The sequence below is a fragment of the Aspergillus fijiensis genome (assembly GCF_003184825.1).
Source record: "Aspergillus fijiensis CBS 313.89 unplaced genomic scaffold BO72scaffold_67, whole genome shotgun sequence".
Classification (NCBI taxonomy): domain Eukaryota; kingdom Fungi; phylum Ascomycota; class Eurotiomycetes; order Eurotiales; family Aspergillaceae; genus Aspergillus; species Aspergillus fijiensis.
Genome location: NW_024469043.1, coordinates 65,338 through 83,550, shown reverse-complemented (window position 1 = coordinate 83,550; position 18,213 = coordinate 65,338). Strand labels below are relative to the sequence as shown.

At 52.8% G+C, this 18,213-nt stretch overlaps 6 protein-coding genes across 6 annotated transcripts; 2 read left to right on the top strand and 4 right to left on the bottom strand.

Annotated features, from left to right (window-relative positions):
* Window positions 1-813: 813 nt before the first annotated feature.
* Window positions 814-1,598, bottom strand: BO72DRAFT_452253 (uncharacterized protein). The gene has a single exon (XM_040945687.1). The coding sequence runs from the start codon at window positions 1,256-1,258 to the stop codon at window positions 1,001-1,003; it is 258 nt and encodes an 85-aa protein (XP_040796892.1). The 5' UTR covers window positions 1,259-1,598; the 3' UTR covers window positions 814-1,000.
* A 4,959-nt stretch (window positions 1,599-6,557) lies between these two features.
* BO72DRAFT_255965 (uncharacterized protein) lies at window positions 6,558-7,301 on the top strand. The gene has a single exon (XM_040940085.1). The coding sequence runs from the start codon at window positions 6,731-6,733 to the stop codon at window positions 7,103-7,105; it is 375 nt and encodes a 124-aa protein (XP_040796891.1). The 5' UTR covers window positions 6,558-6,730; the 3' UTR covers window positions 7,106-7,301.
* A 518-nt stretch (window positions 7,302-7,819) lies between these two features.
* Window positions 7,820-9,657, top strand: BO72DRAFT_480635 (pyruvate dehydrogenase (acetyl-transferring) subunit E1 alpha). The gene is made up of 4 exons (XM_040947645.1): window positions 7,820-8,021; window positions 8,112-8,245; window positions 8,308-8,762; window positions 8,816-9,657. The coding sequence occupies exons 1-4, from the start codon at window positions 7,902-7,904 to the stop codon at window positions 9,319-9,321; spliced, it is 1,215 nt and encodes a 404-aa protein (XP_040796890.1). The 5' UTR covers window positions 7,820-7,901; the 3' UTR covers window positions 9,322-9,657.
* Window positions 9,658-9,859: 202 nt separating this feature from the next.
* BO72DRAFT_452249 (uncharacterized protein) lies at window positions 9,860-12,379 on the bottom strand. Its single transcript, XM_040945686.1, has one exon. The coding sequence runs from the start codon at window positions 12,284-12,286 to the stop codon at window positions 10,124-10,126; it is 2,163 nt and encodes a 720-aa protein (XP_040796889.1). The 5' UTR covers window positions 12,287-12,379; the 3' UTR covers window positions 9,860-10,123.
* Window positions 12,380-12,774: 395 nt separating this feature from the next.
* Window positions 12,775-14,878, bottom strand: BO72DRAFT_452248 (mitochondrial 37S ribosomal protein uS4m). The gene is made up of 3 exons (XM_040945685.1): window positions 14,783-14,878; window positions 14,186-14,701; window positions 12,775-14,087 (listed from the first exon to the last, which is right to left on the bottom strand). The coding sequence occupies exons 1-3, from the start codon at window positions 14,816-14,818 to the stop codon at window positions 13,128-13,130; spliced, it is 1,512 nt and encodes a 503-aa protein (XP_040796888.1). The 5' UTR covers window positions 14,819-14,878; the 3' UTR covers window positions 12,775-13,127.
* Window positions 14,879-15,503: 625 nt separating this feature from the next.
* On the bottom strand, window positions 15,504-18,148 carry BO72DRAFT_452247 (putative DNA repair protein Rad26). Its single transcript, XM_040945684.1, has 2 exons — window positions 17,439-18,148; window positions 15,504-17,379 (listed from the first exon to the last, which is right to left on the bottom strand). Exons 1-2 carry the CDS (start codon window positions 17,973-17,975, stop codon window positions 15,565-15,567), a joined length of 2,352 nt encoding a protein of 783 aa, XP_040796887.1. The 5' UTR covers window positions 17,976-18,148; the 3' UTR covers window positions 15,504-15,564.
* Between the last annotated feature and the right edge of the window lie 65 nt (window positions 18,149-18,213).

Sequence of the window (18,213 nt, the reverse complement as noted above, 5' to 3'; positions counted from 1 at the left end):
AAGTGGGGGGGCGGAAGAAGGTCTGGTGGGGGTAGAAGCAACTCTGAAGCAGAAAAAAAAAAGGGCCCCCGATAATGATGATGATGATGATGATGAGACCAGAGCCTGGAGAAGTTGGTGAGCCAAAGGTTGGAAACACCAGGGTCACCTCGGAGAGGGGAAGGAAAATTATCAAGAGAGGAAGAAAACTAAGAAGAGAGTGACGAAGGGAAAAGAGGAGGTGCAAGTTGGAGATATCGTGATGGTGCGAATAATTTTACGACGGCGCCATTGATAACCCACTTCTACCGGAGAACTCAGTACGCAGACTGTATCGGTATCAGTCCATTTTGTTTTATTTAATTTTATTTTATTTTATACTTTTTTTTATTTTCTGGTCGTCTTCTCTGCTGAGGATTCCTGGCGTCATTTTTTTTCCCTCGCACAATTCTACAGAGGTGCTTTCTTACCACTGGAAAGGCTGCAGGTACTGCAAATGAGCCGTGGTTGCGGCCCCCGGGAAGAAATCAATTCATGGTAAAGAAGTCTAAAAAATAATTCTAAAAAAAAAAAAAAGAAAAGAAAAAAAATAATAAATGAGAAGAAGTATAATGAACAGGGAAAAAGCAAAGAAAGGAAACAGAAAAAAAGAACCGAACTAGGCTTTGAGTGGGGCAATTGGCAGCCGAGCCATGGATGTTACAGACTCACTAAGCCCACTTCTGTGGGGCAGATCCAGGGACTTGATACCGTCCGGTTACCGTGCCAATTCCTATCCTCATTAACAAAGTTTACACCTTTCTATATGGTTTGCCCCTGAAGACATACTAACTGCCTGAGCAAAGGTCGTCCGTCGGTCTTAATTAAGGTGAAATCGCACGAACCCTATAGACTCATTATGCAATATGCATCGGTATAGTCCGGCACTGGCACTTTCCTGGGGTCCTCGGCAAACGGGAGACGGACGGACATATGCGAGGTAAGGACGACATTATCTTCATCATCCCAGTTCAACCCATCCCTAGAGACTTGAAAACCTGAAGAGAACCAACCAAGTAAGCCGGTAGGCAGGCAGGCAGGAAGGCAGGCAGGGATCAGTTGATATCAGACTATCAATTGCCTTGCTAAGGACGTAGGGATGTCCGTGGTTCTCTTCCCATAGCCTGGATATGTCCATTCCATCTATCAGCTCCGTACCCTCGGAGATTTTGTCTTGTTCATCATCCAGCCACGACCGGGTTTTTAGTGTCTGCAGGTCGCCACTATCGGGGTCCGTCATGCGCCTCATCGGTCGTCTTGCTGCCTTCCAAAGGCTGCCATAGATACGGAGTAGATAGATAGACCTTGGGGAAATGGTGACATGCAGAGCTGACGATGTCTATCGAAGTCTGTTATAAGGATCCTCGGGACTCCAGTCGATACTCTTGCACAATGCAGCAACGATTGACCTCAACAATGCGCGGTGGGTTGTCGATCCCTGAGCGTTTTCTGTCAGGTCTCCTGGGTGACTGAGTGACTGGATGACTGAGTGGGAAAGCAGCATCTCCGGCGTGATTCTCCTGAGTTCCTGAGTCGAAGTTGTAAACTAGTGTCGAAGGGTTGACCCATGGGAAAGCATGGCAGGACTGTTAGGGTGTTTAGAAAGAGGTTAAGTACGTAACCCACCGACCAACGAGTGGTGGTGGTGGTTGCTGCATAACAGCGGGATCCCCACCGTGGGTGAACTTCCACCCGCATGGCTAGACTAGAAGACTAAGGTACTACTGTATTGAAGGTACCTAGTATACTTTACCGTACTGTAACCAGACGCTAAACCTACTCGGTCCCTATCCCCTAGTCTCAACTCTCTCAATTGTTCCCCCTCTCTCACCCCCTAATGTCTGAACCGTCAAAGAAAAAAAGGGGACACAGACAGACACTCACACCACTTTCTTCCGAGGATAAGAATAACCGACTAGTAGGTTGCCTTGGTTGTTCCTCTTTGTCTGCCTGACTGACTGACTGAATAACTTGGAGACTAGGGATTCTCTAATCTGCACCCTGGCGGATGATTCATCCACCGGAACCTGACTGTTGGGTTCAGTCCAAAAATCCGACCATGCGGGGAATCAATCCATAGGTAATCAATCTATCGGCTCTCTCTCTCTCCACACTTGCTTTCCGACCGCAATTGAAGCGCGGCAAGCAATTAATTTGAGAGGCGAACTAAGGTACGCTGATGGTCTGTAGCTTGGTACGGTCCCTCAGGGATCAGGAGCCAAGCATGTCGTCGATGTCTGCAATGTGGTCAAAGAACCATTGGCATGAGACATGAGAGAAAGACCTGGTAACTTACCAGACTAATTTAGTTGTGTAAGCATTAAAGGTAAGGTTTAGTGCATGGACTACAAGTTGTTCACTTGGACCATCGTTCGTTCGTTCGTTCGTAGGCGCAGCAATGCTTGTCCGCCTCCGCCTCCGCCCTCATCCCCATCTTGGTCCAATGCATACCAATGCATACAAAAACGCATACACCCTCCGTTCCTCCTGCCCTACAGCGTGAGGATTCGGCCCCCAGTCAGCCGAAATCCTATAGAAATTCAAGGACGGCCACAGGCTGCCATGGAACGCTGTCCAGCCCACGGATGATCGGCCCCCTTCCGGCTTTGCTGGATGATCGTCTGATCCGAACCATAGGACGACTTTATCGGTGGTGTGTTATCGGTGCGGTAACCTTGTTGGAGGTGGAGGAGGAGAATGCTTGACCTCTCCATTCCTCCAACTTGATAGATGTAAACTTTAAATCAAAAAGCAGCCCTGTGCACCGTAACAACACACCACAGTTCAAAGCATAATTGGGTGCTTGTCGACACGAGGTGGTTGGTGAATCAACTCGGTGCGGTGCAAGCAGTCCCCGCGACCGTCTTGGCAATGGCGATTCCTCTCAGTGCCCTGAACGTAACCCGAGTCTACCTTCTCCGTACCTACGGCATAGACCATGGTACAGCCAAACGTATTTCTCCCGAGACGAGGGCATAGCCATCGGGGTCTTGCCAATGTATCACGTTGCCGTTGTGCCCAAATCTTTGCACCATTATGGTCAACCGTGGGTCGCCAGTGGCAAAGCACGCGTGCTTGTTCGACAACGGTAGGGCCAGCGATAACGTTTGGCTTCGATGGAAGGTTGGAACGCTGTCAAGGATCACTTGACGGCATCGTTCATCTATTGCCAGCCTACTCCAACCGATTTCCATAACTCTTCCTCGGTCGGTTCCTTCGAGAACCAGCCGGCCGACTCGGCTGACTCTTGCTCTGCCAGATGCCGACCGCCCGTCTATTCATTCAGTACTCCGTACTTCGTACTGTATCGAGGATGGATCGTCTCTCCCGTATCTCATCTGGAGCCCCACGATTCAGATCTCTGCTCCCCCAGAACCCGGATTTCAACAATATGCACAGACGCCAGAATTCATTGAGTGACTAGTCATGCACGAGCTGAGAAGGGGGGTAACTGGACGGAAGTGGTCGGGACAGTAGCCACCACCACCACCACTAACTTACTGTCTCCTTTCATCTCCACTGTCAAAGGCGTTGGACTGGTCAGATGTCGCCTCGCCCAGCTCATCGACCCGACAATTGAGCGCAGTCGGAGGTGCTTAACAGAAGTACGATTGACTGGAATTAACCACCTGAAGCAACGGCAGTCTCGGACATTCCGTGCAGACCATCTCCACTCCACTTGTGAGGGAGAAACTACCGGAGCGACCATCCTTGAATAGAGCAAGTCCGTCGCGCTGCCAATATGGCCAACAACCCATAATTACCGCTTTAGCCAACCATGATCTCCGACAGGTTCATGTAAGCGGCCCCTGGAATTACCGTTGACAATATGGCGCAGAGTGAAGTAGATATCCTTGTCTTCCAAAGGGGGTTGAAACAATCGTGAAACCCGCCTAATAACCACTTTTTGGGAGTCAATCTCGACCGTCCGGGTAGCACGGCCCCGGACAATGAACTGCGATACATTCCGACCGGCGATCAGGTGTATCACGCAACAAGAGTAGTGTACGAGCCAGATATGCCTGGTTTGAACACGATCGTGTTGTCAGGTCGTCTCCTCAAATGCGACCTGTCATGGACGAGGGCTGCAAAGAAGGTACTTGAGTAATTATGATGTGTGGAACCGATCACTCCCCATCCGCCCGCTATGGCCAATTTACAGAGGCCGTCATGTAGTCACTGCAGATGGATTGATGGATTATCTGCAGAGAGCTTGAGCATCGCAGGATAAGGCGGGATTTCCGTCCGTCTGTCTGCTGCCCTCCGCGTCTTCGGCCAATTCACCTTCCCAGAAAGGCTGTCGAGGAACCAATAAATCGCATAGTCTGAGCCTCACGCAAGGTGACTCCATCGATCAGTGGGTTTGCAACGACGATCTTCCGCAGGTCGCTGTGTAGATACTTGAGTAAGTCGCCTCGCTGCGGGATTTGAGCATCGGTTCATCATCGGATCGCCTCTATGTGCCTTGCCAATCTATTGACGCGAATGTGATTCAAGGTGCCTTATTTCAGTCTATACCTCGGTCCCAACTGACTGGTTCTGAGTGCGCATACTGTGCGTATGTCCACAGGCAGTGGAAGGCCTCGATCACGCCCCTTTATCGATAGTACTATAATTAATTCTGAGGTATGGGTTTGTAGTGGTCAATGCGATGACTAGGCACTCATACACCCTTCACTGCTGAATTGCTGATAGCCTGATACTCTGAAGGTCAGACTAATTAATTTTAGCAGGGAACGGTTCCTCGGAACTCCGGGGGGGGATTGCACTTCTTGGGGTAGTGCTCCGTTTCGCAGTATCATCGATCTATACTATACTCGTTACAATAAATCCGAACTTGGAATTACCCGGTGCTTTCCCATTGAGATTTAGTTGCGATACACCTATCTCCCAGCAGACATTCATCGGATCAATGCTATGCGTGATGTCATCCACAATCCCCATTTTACGATGGTCTCGAAGACTCTCAGAGGGACAATCGAATACTCCGTACCTCCTCTCTTCGAATTTTGCATCCAGAATCTCCCTCAATAACCCGCGGCCGTACCATACCGCTCGATACAACCCGAGCAGGCTAATTGTGACCATTTCCACCCGAACTAGCGAGGACTAACCAACTAAGCAAACTTTAACTGAAGCAATGCGATTACGATTCCCCACCAGAGTCATGAAAGTTTTCCGGCTTCAGAACACAACAAATCGCACTCTTCTGCTTTCTTCTAGAATTCCCCCGGTCTGAAACTTCTCGCGATCTACCGAACCTTGAGACAGTAGTCGATGAACTATCGTCGGACATGGTCCAGAAGAGGCAGGTCTCTTTAGTCCCGCGAAATCGAACCGTGAGAGAGTCATGCACTTGGCTGCTACACTACACTCTAGCAGAGGTCCGACTCGACCTCGATCTTCCGGATCAGCAGTGCGATTCTGTTCACAGCTGAAAAGAGGATTTGTACTGCGATGTGCCGTGTCTTTGTGTCTCTGTAATAAGATCTACAACCACAAAATACTTACGCACATCACTGACCCGAAAACTAGGAGGTTTTGGCAAGCGCAGCCCCGAACAGCCAACAGGACTTATCCCTGCTCAAGAGCTCCATTCAATTGCTCGTCAGGAAACGCTCCAGAAGCTGCGCAAAAATAGCTAGAACAAGGTCTTCCAGGACTATGCCTTTTCGAGTGTTGATTACTATTTCCAATTGTCAGGCCCCATGCAAGAAGCCCCCCTCTGTGACTGTCACGAACAGTATCACTGATACCAGTCTTGGGCTTATCCACCCCGCTGCCACGTTTCGAAGGGAAACGAGAATTCAAACGTGGGCTAGATATTAATAACAACGAACTATGGGGACTTGCGGACGAGCGATGGTCCCCCCACTGCCTATTTACACATACGATACGAGAACAGGCGCAGTCGAGCTGCGCGAGTCAACAGCAGCACGTCGGCGCATAATAAAAAGCATTGAATAGTTTGGCAAATGCCTCAATAGCAAGGAGTCGCATTAGGCTGACATGATTACCCTAGATCTCGCCCCTTTTTGTATTGCGATCACCAACTGATCAACGACCTCAAGGGCTCTGAACACAATTACCGTATCGAGGCAAGTCTGAGGACGGTGTTCAATGTGTCCTGCGCTTCCAGATTAGGTACTGTTAAGGTGCAGCCCACCCTGAGCGATCATTCGGGATCTGCCCGAATTTCTGGCTGATGTTCGTGCCGATGCAGTGGTTGTGGTCGCTTAAATATCCGCATGGAGTAAGCTGATCTGGAGCCCCAGGACCCACCAGGACGGACGATGAAGCATTCGAAGCATCAGATTTATACCTACCTGTCCCCGTTCTTGACATCTTGGTGTGCGTTGCTGCCATGCAACGTTAGAAAAAGCAGACAGGTGACGCAGGTGTCAAATCTCTGGCCTCTATTTGCCCCAGGGAAATCGAGGTATCGGTTATCGCGCGACAGGAATTAAGACACCCACAGCTATGCTAGCCCAGGTACACAGCCAGGATGGCCTTAGCATCACTACATATCATCTTTCAACGCTCGAAGGAACAATACCCTTGTCTCAAATTCCGATTAACATACAAGCAAACAATTCATCTGTTGGGACCCGGACGCATGTCAGCATAGTCCAACGTGCACCCCATGCACACCATTGCTGACCTCCCCAGCTTGCCGCTTACGGTTTCGCGTGGCGCTCCCAGCTAGACTTCAATGGGGTATGAAGACTCAGAAAAAGCAAGAACTTCATTCCACGGTCCTACTGAACCTATGGCCAATCGGCGACAGTTGCACCGCCACGACCCAATATTATTTTGTGGTATGCATGTCGTGGTGAGATTCTGTCTTCTTGCTTTTTTCCATGCTCCCGTCACGGGGGCAAAAATGTCAAGGCGGGATCTGCCTCGACGGTGCCAACAGAAAATGATGTCGGAGGAAGTTGGAGCATGGACAAGGTTCTTTTTCATAGGTAAGCATACCTTGTCATTCGAGTATATGGTCGAAGACGACTGGGATCATGCTGGCAAGGGTACAACGCTCAGCACCTGTTCAACAGAAGGTATGCATGTTGCAATAGCTCTAGAGTAGCTATACTTTTTATCTTGCGAACAGTGGTACAGATGAAGTCTAGATCACTGACCACTTAAGCAGCCAGAGGTGAAGTTTTGGATGGTGATCAAGGTGTTCTGTAGTCCCATGCACAGACGGTGTGTCCCCGAATGGTAAAATTTTATATATCGAGGCTGAGTTACGGAGTCACGAGCGGTCGATCTGGAGACAGATCCTGAGCCACGGCCACAAATTTCCTTTGGCTTCACCTCATATTCCAAAGGTTTATCGTCGCCCAGAAACAGTTCTGTGGTTTCGACACCGTCAGCCTAAGTCACTTTAGCTTCAATGTTTAACCAGACTCAAGGGAGGAGTTCGGGGCTAACATAGTCCGATGCTGCCAAGGCTCCGGCGGTGACGCCCGGAGTGATGGAGTTGACCGCGACAAGTCATGGGAAAAGGTGACGGCGGGCATGACTGAATAGCTGCTAAGAATCTATTAGAATATGACTCCTGAAGTCATCACTATAGAATTCGTGTTCAGAGGGAAAACAAGTAGTTGCCGGTATAGTACAACTATAGTTGTAGCACCTCAACACTCTACAATAATCGATCGCCCGAGTCGCTCGGAGCAGTTTGCTCGGTTTGCAACTGCTACACCGGACGGCCTCTAAGGGATGCTTATCTAATCCGTGCCTGCCGAATTCCGCCTAGTCGCAGGGGAAAGTTTGTTCCCAACATATCCGGCTTGTTGAAAGATAACAGCAGCACTGCTCTCCCTCTGTTCGTTCACCTTCATCAGCATCTCGCTGTCCTCCGCTGCCTCTCATCCATCATGTTGTTCCGTGCTGCGGCCCGTCAAGCCGCCCCCTTGAGGCGTCAGGCTTTTGCCCCCGTTGCCCGTCGCTCCGTCACCACCGACGCTGCCTCGGCGCATGCTGAGAACGTCCCTCAGGTAAGACGCGCCTCCCAGTGAACCGATGGGACCTCAATGCTTCGTCCTCAATCCCGATTTTTTTCCCCATCCAGCTAACTGTTTCTTTAGGAGGATGACAAGCCCTTCACCGTCCGTCTCTCCGACGAGAGCTTCGAGACCTACGAGATCGATCCCCCTCCCTACACCCTGGAGATCACCAAGAAGGAGCTGAAGCAGATGTACTACGACATGGTTGCCATGAGGTATGCTGCTACGGGTGCCCTCTGTCTCGCATCAACTCCCTTATTAACGAGTTTTGGAACAGACGCATGGAAATGGCCGCCGACCGTCTTTACAAGGAGAAGAAGATCAGAGGTTTCTGCCACTTGTCCACCGGTCAGGAAGCCGTCGCCACCGGTATCGAGCACGCTATCTCCCGCGACGACAAGATCATCACCGCCTACCGTTGCCACGGTTTCGCCATGATGCGCGGCGGTACCGTCCGCTCCATCATTGGTGAGCTGCTCGGTCGCCGTGAGGGTATCGCCTACGGCAAGGGTGGTTCCATGCACATGTTCGCCCCCAACTTCTACGGCGGTAACGGTATCGTCGGTGCCCAGGTCCCCGTCGGTGCCGGTCTGGCGTTCGCCCAGCAGTACAACAACCAGAAGGCCACCAGTATCATCCTGTACGGTGATGGTGCCTCCAACCAGGGTCAGGTCTTCGAGGCCTTCAACATGGCCAAGCTGTGGAACTTGCCCGCCCTGTTCGGTTGTGAGAGTACGTTTTGCCTTCCCTTCCCAGAAGAACTACTGTTAACAATTCGTCCCTAGACAACAAGTACGGCATGGGTACCTCCGCCGCCCGCTCCTCCGCCCTGACCGAGTACTACAAGCGCGGTCAGTACATCCCCGGTATCAAGGTCAACGGCATGGACGTCCTGGCCACCAAGGCCGCCGTCAAGTACGGTAAGGAGTACGCCACCTCCGGCAACGGACCCCTCGTCTTCGAGTACGTCACCTACCGCTACGGTGGTCACTCCATGTCCGACCCCGGTACCACCTACCGCAGCCGTGAGGAGATCCAGCGCATGCGCAGCACCCACGACCCCATCGCCGGTCTCAAGCAGAAGATCCTCGACTGGAGCGTCTGCACCGAGGAGGAGCTCAAGGCCCTCGACAAGGCCGCCCGCACCCACGTCGACTCCGAGGTCGCCATCGCCGAGAAGATGCCCGTCCCCGACAGCAACTCCCGCATCCTCTTCGAGGATATCTACGTCCGTGGCAGCGAGCCCCGCTGGATGAGAGGCCGCACTGTCGACGAGACTTTCTACTACTAGAAAGTTCTTTTTTCTCCGTCTTCAGTTTAGCCATTGGTTGTAGGCAAAAGGAACGAGGGGAAGAGGACAGAAAGTTAAGAGGGGAGAGAGAGAGAAAGAGATATCCGCTGGTGATGAAGGAAACACTTCAAGGATGATGGTGTTGCGTGATGGGGGAATGACCCAGAAAAAACAGAAACAAGATCGGCATTCCCGCTACGATTCTTGTTTTTTTTTTTTCTTTCTGACACAAAGCATCTTAAACCCTCCCACACAATCTCACTCATACACAAAGCTCTCATGGAATGGTTGTTATCAAACTATGTAATTTAGCCGGGAATTATCATTACTTTTTTTATTGTTGCTTTTTGACTTCATTCGTGCTTCGCTGGGGGCCTGCCTTCCTTTCCTGCGTGCTATACTATACCTACTACCGTGTTCTAGGTTTTTGGAGGCAATATAGACTGCGATGTTTCGTACTTTGATCTTGGTTTGGTGAGTGAGGCTCATGACGAGATATAGGACTTCTTGAGTGGATGGTTCTTTGGTGAACCATCCAGCGGGATTAAATGTATAATTCAGGTATCTTGAAGGGTAAGGTAATATATAGGTGTATGTATATAGGAGGAAAGGTAGCAGAAGCAAGGAAACTGAAGCGACACATAAAAAGGCTGGCCGAGCACAATCAAACAGACAACGCTGCTCTAGACCAGTGGGTATCATATGCAAATATATCACGATATAGAAGAAGACAAAACAAGGGAATATATAGGGTATGAGTATGACGTGATAAATGGGGAAAGAACAGGAAAGACAAAGCAAGTCAAGACGGCTCCTGTCTCAACATCTCCAAGATCATCTCCTGCGTCCGTTGCACCGAGTCCAGCTTCTCCTCGAGACTCGCGCGGTCCTTGGCCAGCTCGGACCGCATCTCCTCACGCATCTCCTCGCGGAGTTCGGTTTTGAGCTTGGCGATGAGGTGAGTTGGGATCGGGAGGGAGGAGACTTGGGACATTTTCGGGGCTTGGGTGGGCGAGGGGGGGTCGTCGGGGTTCGAGCTAGTGTCGGGTTGCGATTGGGATGGTTGTTGTGGTTGTTGCTGCTGCGCTGTGGCGGCGGCGGCGGTGGTGGCAGCGCGTGAGCGGCTGTCGGTTGTTTCGGAGGGTTTGAAAGAGGTTTGTAGGGTGGTGGTGGGATTGGCAGCGTCGAGGTGACGGTTGAGTTTGCCCAATGTCTCTAGAACGGCACTCATCATCGACGACGACGACTCAGCGTTACCCGCCTCGCCTCCTGATGGGGTGCTGTTCAGTTGTTGTAGAGCGAGGGACCCGTCCAGAGACGGTCGGCCGCCGGATGCGCCGCCTAGCATAGTCGCTGGGGCTGGAGTCGGGGTGTGGTACTGGGACTGCGGCTGACTGGCGAACATATTATCGAATCCGGGGGGTAGACGGACTTTGGTGTGCTGAGGCGTGGAGGCGGGCGGCGTTGAGAGCGCTTGCTGCGACGGTGTTGGGACCTGCGCAGCAGCGCCACCAACGTTCACCAGTGGACTTCCGCTGCCACTCACACTCCTCGTAGCTCTCCAAGCCCCCAAGCTAGGGCTGACCCCGTCATTGTTGCCGTTCACCCACACTTCCCACTCTCTGTCCTTTCTCTTCCTCGGCCTCCTCGAGTCCCTCTTCTCGATCCGCCTCGCCTCAGCCTCCTCCCACCTCTGCCACGTGGGAACCCACGCATCCACAGCAGTCCTCCATCTGAGATTCGACCGATCATCGCTCTCACTGCCCCCTCTCTCGCGCTGCTCGTCCAGAAACTTCATGCGTTGTTTGGTCACTAGTTCCACCTTGCGACGGACCGAGTGCCACGAGTACGGATGTCCCTGGTCGCGCGTGAACTCCTCCGTGACCGTCATCCACCACTTGCACAGGTTACTGCGCTGACCGAACTCGTGAGCATGGCGATTGCAGATGTCGAAGAGCGAGACTTCCTCGAGGGTGGTCAGGCGCTTCCCGTGTTTGCGGGGCCCTTCACGGTCGCCGGTGATGTTTAGGGAGTTGTCGGCACTGTCGTTGCCTGCGGCGGTAGCATCGAGGTCGAGGTCATCGCGATCATCAATGAGAATGGTAGTAGTTGTAGTGCGAGATCGGGTTGTTGTCGCATTACCGTTGGGGATGGGTCCATCTCGCTGACTACTGGAAGGAGTAGCGGTAGCGGTGCTGTTGGCGGTTCCGCCATTACCCCCACCTACAGGATGATGACCATGGCGACGCTGCTGCTGCTGCTGTGCGCGAGCATGTGAGCGCGCACGTGCGATTGTGTTCGCGCCCATCCCATCGGAAGAAACGTAATCCTGGTCTCCCAACGCGTCCGCAGTGGTGATATGTCGTACGCTGCAATCAGAGGTATCGAAATCACTCTCTTCGCTCGATATGGAGACAGCTTGCTGTTGTTTTTGCTGTCGCTGTTTTTGTTTTTGTTGTTGCTGCTGTTGCTGTTGACGTGCATCAATGACCATAGGAACAGGCTGTTGTTGTTGCTGTTGCTGTTGAGAATGCCGAGAAAGTGAGTGGGGGTGCGAATGGTGCTGATGCTGCTGCTGTGTATCAAGTGCAGTAGGCTGCGGCGTCGGCTGTGGTCGTAAGCGCAAATTCGTGGACAAGTTAGGGAGCGTTGCATGCTGTGGGTTGGCTCGCGCGGAAATCATCGAGGGAAGCCATGGCATTTGGGGCATCTGAAGGGCCGCGGCAGAGGTACTTGGGGGAGCAGCAGTGGGTGTTATGGTGGTTGAGGTCGAGTCAATGCGCGGATTTGAGGCGGCGGCGGCGGCAGCGGCTGGGGCGGCGGCGTTCGCGGTGTGATGGGGAAGATGTGGGAGGTGTTGGCGTTGGTGTCGGTGCTGCTGCTGCTGCTGCTGCTGAGGATGAGGATGCGTTCGATGACCAGTACTGGTGGTGGCAGTTGAACCATGCCAGGGATACATGGACATGGTTTTAGTGAGCTTTCCAAGTCTCCCAAAAGTGGCGAAAGGCGGAGAAAGAAGGAAAGAGGGAGAGAGAGAGGAGTGGAAGAGGGAGTGAGAGTGAGATTGATGGTGAACCGTGGACAGCAACTGCGGCGGGCGGAGAACTTTAAGCTAATAGTACTAATAGTAATTAATTCGATAAGTTAATAATGCCATTATTGATAGAGTCGCCAAGCCAAAAACCCAAAAAACCCTTGGTCTCGTTACGCCCCTCTGAAAAATTCGACCCAAATGTCTGCAATTTTAAGTCATGGCAGCCGGTTGGGTTGGTCTAGAGCCCCGCGGTGGAGGTGGTTATTTAGCATGTTATCTAACTATCTCACTCGGTATTTTTCAGGGGCTGTTGGTATCTGGGCTACCTCATAGTTCTTCCGGAGTGATTGTCAGACGGCGTCTCGCTTCATCGCATTCAATAGGCACAAGCGATTCGCCATGTCTTCAAGAGGCTCAAGTATAGATACTCAAGAGGTATATTCGTATTGATGATGTACAGTACAGTGGGATCCTCTAGCTCCGAATACCCTGGCTACTTCATTGACTTTTGCCCTCTCCCCTGGTGATCGAGGGGAAACAACAAACCATAAAAAAGAAAGAAAGAAAGAAAGAAAGAAAGAAAAAAAAGGAATACACTGTAAATAAGCACCCAAGATGCAGGGGAACCAAAGAAAAAAAAGAAACCAATCCGACACATCGAATAATTAGACACCCAGTAATACATGAAGACTGTGGAACAGGCCCGCAGAACGGAGAGAAAACAGAGAAGAGAGAATACAGATGATTGGATAAAAACCCACGTGAAATGCACCTACCGCCGTCTCAAGTACCACACAAACGCCGGGTTGTTGACCATCTCGCCGAATGGCGTCGGCACCTCACCGAAGCCAGGACGAGCCACGGGGTGGCGCAGATACACAGCAGCGCATATGTTGTGATTGACCTCCAAGTAACGGGGAATCGTGGCAAACGCACTCATGTAGTCACGCGGCCTCCAGGGGGTGGCATAGGGCTTGGTGCTATCCACCGGGTTGTCGCGCATCTGGACGAGCGCCCGGCGCAGCACCTCGAACTCCTCGTCCGAGAGTTCCGATGTGTCCACCTCTTTCTCCGGGTTCTGGATGGCCTGACGGAACGCCTCAGACAGCTGGGTAGTGATGGGGCCGTTCTCGCCTGCCTTCGGGGTAGCAGCCTCGGACTCGGACTTCTCGGTAGCAGACCCCTCAGCCTTAGCCTCCACCTCCGTCTTTTCTGCCTTCTGCTTCTCCTCCTCGCCCTCCTTCGTTTCGGACTCCTCCTCCTTCGCCTTCACGGGCTTCTTCTCGGCGCGCTTGACCTTGAGAAGAGTCGTCAGCTCGGAGAACTGCTCCTCGAGGTTGGCAGTCAAAACCGAGCTGTTTCCCGAGCGGGACAGTACCCGACGAACGGCTCTCTGGAATCCACGCAGATCCTGCTTGCGCTTGGCCGGGAGCACGTCCTTGCTGCTATTCATGATGGCCTTAGCCTTAGACATGAGCGCCCTGAGGGTCTTGCGGGGGGCCTCCAACGGCGCCGATTCCGCCTTGGTAGCCTCCGCAGCCTCCTCGGCCTCCTCCGCGGCTTCCTCCGCAGCCTCCTCGGCCTTCTTGGCCTCCTCGGCCGCCTTTTTGCGGGCCACTCGGGTTTGTCGTCGTTCCACCTTGTCTTTGGGCGCACCGGTGGCATACATGACGCGCTCGGGTTCAACCTGGAACATATCGCCGGGATTGAGCAGGTAGCCGGGGAATCTCATCTACCATTGCGCGAAGCCTTATTAGTATTCGTCCAATGCGATGACCCAGATAGAGCCCCCCAGGAAGATCAGAAAACGAGCACGAGAAAGAAACCTACCGGCTTGCCATTGACCTTGACGGCACCGTGCACCACAAACTGCCGGGCCTGTCTCGCGCTGCTCGCAAACATGGCACGGAAGATAGCCGTGTCGAGGCGACGCTCCAACGGGGCGAACGTCATTTGAACGTAAGGCGTTGTTCTCTCGCCCGTGTAAGACGCCCGAGACCCCCGAAACTTCTCCCTAGGCTTGTCAGCCCCGGCATCCTCCTCATACACCTCAAAATCCTCCATCTCTTCCGGTTGCGGGGCCTTCGTCAGACCGGACCCACGGCCGGCCGACATGGCGGAACCGTCATCTCGGGCCAAATTGCTGGGGGCCATGGGCACGACGCTGCGCAAGCGGGGGGAGAACATGCGCTGCCATTGCTTCTCGGAGACCTGTTCCCCGTGGTAGGCGCGAGCGGCGGCCTTGGCCTTCCATTTCTGCTGGAAGAAGGTGGCGTTTGGGCGGTAGACGTCCCTCAGCCGACTGAGGTTATACAGGTTATATTTGCTCCATGATTGCCGGATTTTCTGAACGGGAAGAAGATATTAGAGGAGGACTTAGGGGGGGGAGAGAGGAAAGTAATGAGAAGTATCAATTGAAGAGCATACCGGTGTCTTCAAGGGTGTAGTAGCCCTGTTCCTCATGATGGCGGCGGCGAGCTTTTGGAGAGAGGGGTGGGTGGTGCGTGGGTTGCTTGCTCCTACTCTGCTGCTGTCTTTCTCTCCCGGAACTATCGCCGGCGGCCAAAACTTCGCTGCCGCGAGAGCACGTGACGGGTAAGCACATGATTACCTAGTAGTAATTACTGCCTAGTTGTGGCCTGAGCACTGAGGCATACATAGTCTCCCGGCGGGCAAGCGTTATGATTGGCTAGAAGCAAGCTCGCTTGCGAGTAGCGCGGACTCACCGCCCCGCTGACGAGTATATAATCCGTCCTCCCCCGTCGCCCTTTTAGACTTTTTTCCTCTTTCTTTTCTTCATACTTACCTTGTTTGGGTGGCTGCGATCAAGAAGGCGGTCCACCACGGATTGGTCCCTGCATTGCACAGCGCGGAGGAACAATCCGTTCAACGGCCTTCGGGTCATTGACAGGCGTATTCTTTGGCACTCTTCCTTCGGGATACTTTCTTTTCATCATCGCTTCGCCTTGTGCGGGGTTATGGAGAAGAGATGCTCGTACACTTAGGCTAGCTAGATTTCCATAAGCGACTCATCCGCCTCTACGCATCCTGGAATGCTGTCCTTTCACCATGTTCTCGCTCCAGGTCGAATGGTCCCTACCCAGCTACGCAGCGTAATGAGTACCCCTGTCTAGAGTACTTTGTGATATACCCGCTATCATTATTCGTCACGCGTTATGCTTTAAAATCGGCCTTGTACGTACATCACATCACTCCCCATCCCGATTGGCGTTGGGAAATGCTTCCAGCAGCGCCTCTGCTTCCTGCGGATTGACCGCATCATCGAGGATCTCATGTGCCATCTCCACCGTGTCATCCGTTATCCCCGCTTCCAGTACCAACCCTTCACTGAACGCCAGCCGGGTCAAGACAACCAGGAACTTTTGCTTTCCGCCTGCCACGCGACACAACTTGGCCTGCAGGTCCACCTGCTCGCGGTGCCGCTGCATCACCCCGTACACAAGCCTCATCAACCCATTGATCATGGACGCGTGGAGATCCTTTTCGGGCGGTAGGGTATATAACGCGTGCACCTCATCGTGCATTGCCCGGATCAGTCGTGCGAGCACAGTGGGATGAGACGCCAGGATCAAGCTCCCGTGAGTGCTCTGCGGCGCCTGGGAGTTGAACGCCACCGACGTGAGGAAGGACAGAGCCTCCCGCCGCATATCGCAAATCTCATATGGCAGATACGGATCTTGCCCTTCATCCAGCTGTGGAGTCTCACTTAGCAGGTTCGCAACGCGGTCAACAATGTAGTTCTCGTTGGCGATCTGGTCCTGCTCGGTATTTTGAATGGACCCGAACGAGCCTTCTCGAATGCTCGTCGACAGCAGGCTAAGCATCAAGCTGATATCTCTTAGCGGCTGCGAGCAGTTCAACATCATCAAAACAAAGTCGTACCGCATGCAACGCCAGAAAGTCGTCATCTCCCGCTCCACATGCATGCGTCGGCAGGCCAGTTGGAACAGAAGACTTAATGCTTCGGTCGAATCTACTAATGGTTCCAACTGCGACAACGGAGTTTTCCGTACCTGGCCAAGGTTCTGTCGAGACACAGGAGAATGTTTAAAGCGGGGCACACCGTTGACATCCCCAGACTCCTGTAGGATGGGTATCAAGTGCTCAATCAAGTCCGGATCATGTGACGGCATGTCGATCGAGATCAGGAACCCCATGATTGACATGAACATTGGGATGGGGAGGTAGTACTTCTCGCTCAATGCGCGGCCCCATAATGAGATGATGGCCCGCCCATATTCCACCATATAGTTGCCAAAGTCAAGCTTGGCCGTCTCACCCAGCAAGATCGTAGATAACATCTGCTGGGGATCGGAGGGGAAAGCCAGCCCAGCCATAACTTCAATGTCAGGCTTTCCATCCGCAACTGTCCGATGATTCAAGATACGCTTCACGATGCTGCTGTCGTAGCTCCTGACAAAAGGAACAGACTGTTCGGGAAGGGCATCCACCATTGCATCGTCGGACAAGTCTTCCGCTGCTTCGTCCGGCAGGGGCTCTGCCTGCGGACTCAGCTGCAATGGCGTGGGACTGTCCTGACTGAGCTTCCTCTTTCTCTTCCCAGGCACAGTTGGTGTAGTGCGCTTCGACTTCACCGACTTAGTAGGCGAAATAGCGAGGATCTCATCATCGTCAAACCCGTCTCGGAAAGGCAGGACCCTGGTCTTCTTCGGGGTCACCGGCGGTGCTTTTTCCTCCGTCCGAGGCTTTGCCTTCAATTGGTTGATGCGCATCGCTTCCTCGGCCAAATCCTGTTTGAGAAAGGCGTTCTCCGTGGCGAGCATCTTGCCCTCTGCACGCGCAGCCTCAACCTCTTCTCTGTGCCTGGCGGCCTGCTCGGCCATGGCCTTGCGCAGTGCCGTCATCTGTCGATCATAGTCCTGGGTGACCTTGGCCTGGTTGGCTCGAATGATGGCGATCTCACCGGTCTTCGTTTCCGCGATCGATTTGGCGGCCGTCAGCTCTTCTAATACCTGCTTATAACGTTCATTCTCCATCGCCAGCTATTTCAACGATTAGTTCTGTAGGCGTGCAGTCTCCGATCACCTCTCCCTAGCATTACCTTCTCGCTCAGTTCCGCATGAGTCCTGTGCAGCTCAGCGTATTGAGAGGAACCTCCTCCCCCCTCAATCTCCATTGGATCGGGCAGGTATCCATACTCGTCCTCCGCCTCGGCTCGTATGTTACCATGTTCGACGTGAGGATGCGGCTCATTGTGATGGGCAGGTGTAGCAAAGCCAGAGGCTTGCTGGAGCGCATCGTCCGGTTGGATGGCAACACCATTGTCCAGGACTTCCGCGTCGAGCTCGCCTATGTCCCAGTCGTCATAATCGTTGGTCAAACCAGAGTGTAAACGCGGAGGGGGTTGTAAAGTCGCATTGGAAGGCTTGAGATTATCTCCGGAGATAGTTTGATGATCGGAGCGGACATAAGGGCGAGTAGAGACCGTCAACTCAGGCAGGGGCTGTTGTTGCTGTTGTTGTTGGGTAGCTGGGGCTTGAGTCGCACGGTAGGCATTTTGTTCGAGTTGGTAGAGGGTGCCCGGTGGCAGGTCGTCGAAGCCATCGTCGGAGAAGAAATCATCGTCGTTTTCTTCCATGCCCAGCGATGGACGATCGCCATGAGATGCACGTCCTGGTTGCGAGAGGGGAGGCAATTAAGTAGATGCGTTGAGTGTATGATAGACGATCAATTAACGAATAAGGAGACGATGAATGCGGGAGAGAAAGAAAAGAAAAAGGTAACTTGGTTAGCAGTAGTTAGTAAGTGCGGTACACAAGTTAGAGTGGTAGTTGACTGACGTCGACGGGGGTTTAGGCGCGTAATCAAGAATTCCC

Coding starts and splice junctions, on each gene's coding strand:
- BO72DRAFT_480635 (XM_040947645.1), top strand. CDS start 7,902: ATGTTGTTCCGTGCTGCGGCCCGTCAAGCCGCCCCCTTGAGGCGTCAG. Junction 8,246..8,307: donor TACGACATGGTTGCCATGAG/GTATGCTGCTAC, acceptor GTTTTGGAACAG/ACGCATGGAAATGGCCGCCG. Junction 8,763..8,815: donor CGCCCTGTTCGGTTGTGAGA/GTACGTTTTGCC, acceptor ATTCGTCCCTAG/ACAACAAGTACGGCATGGGT.
- BO72DRAFT_255965 (XM_040940085.1), top strand. CDS start 6,731: ATGGGGTATGAAGACTCAGAAAAAGCAAGAACTTCATTCCACGGTCCT.
- BO72DRAFT_452247 (XM_040945684.1), bottom strand. CDS start 17,975: ATGGAAGAAAACGACGATGATTTCTTCTCCGACGATGGCTTCGACGAC. Junction 17,380..17,438: donor ATGCGGAACTGAGCGAGAAG/GTAATGCTAGGG, acceptor TCGTTGAAATAG/CTGGCGATGGAGAATGAACG.
- BO72DRAFT_452249 (XM_040945686.1), bottom strand. CDS start 12,286: ATGTCCATGTATCCCTGGCATGGTTCAACTGCCACCACCAGTACTGGT.
- BO72DRAFT_452253 (XM_040945687.1), bottom strand. CDS start 1,258: ATGACGGACCCCGATAGTGGCGACCTGCAGACACTAAAAACCCGGTCG.
- BO72DRAFT_452248 (XM_040945685.1), bottom strand. CDS start 14,818: ATGAGGAACAGGGCTACTACACCCTTGAAGACACCG. Junction 14,702..14,782: donor CTACACCCTTGAAGACACCG/GTATGCTCTTCA, acceptor CTTCCCGTTCAG/AAAATCCGGCAATCATGGAG. Junction 14,088..14,185: donor TCAAGGTCAATGGCAAGCCG/GTAGGTTTCTTT, acceptor GCGCAATGGTAG/ATGAGATTCCCCGGCTACCT.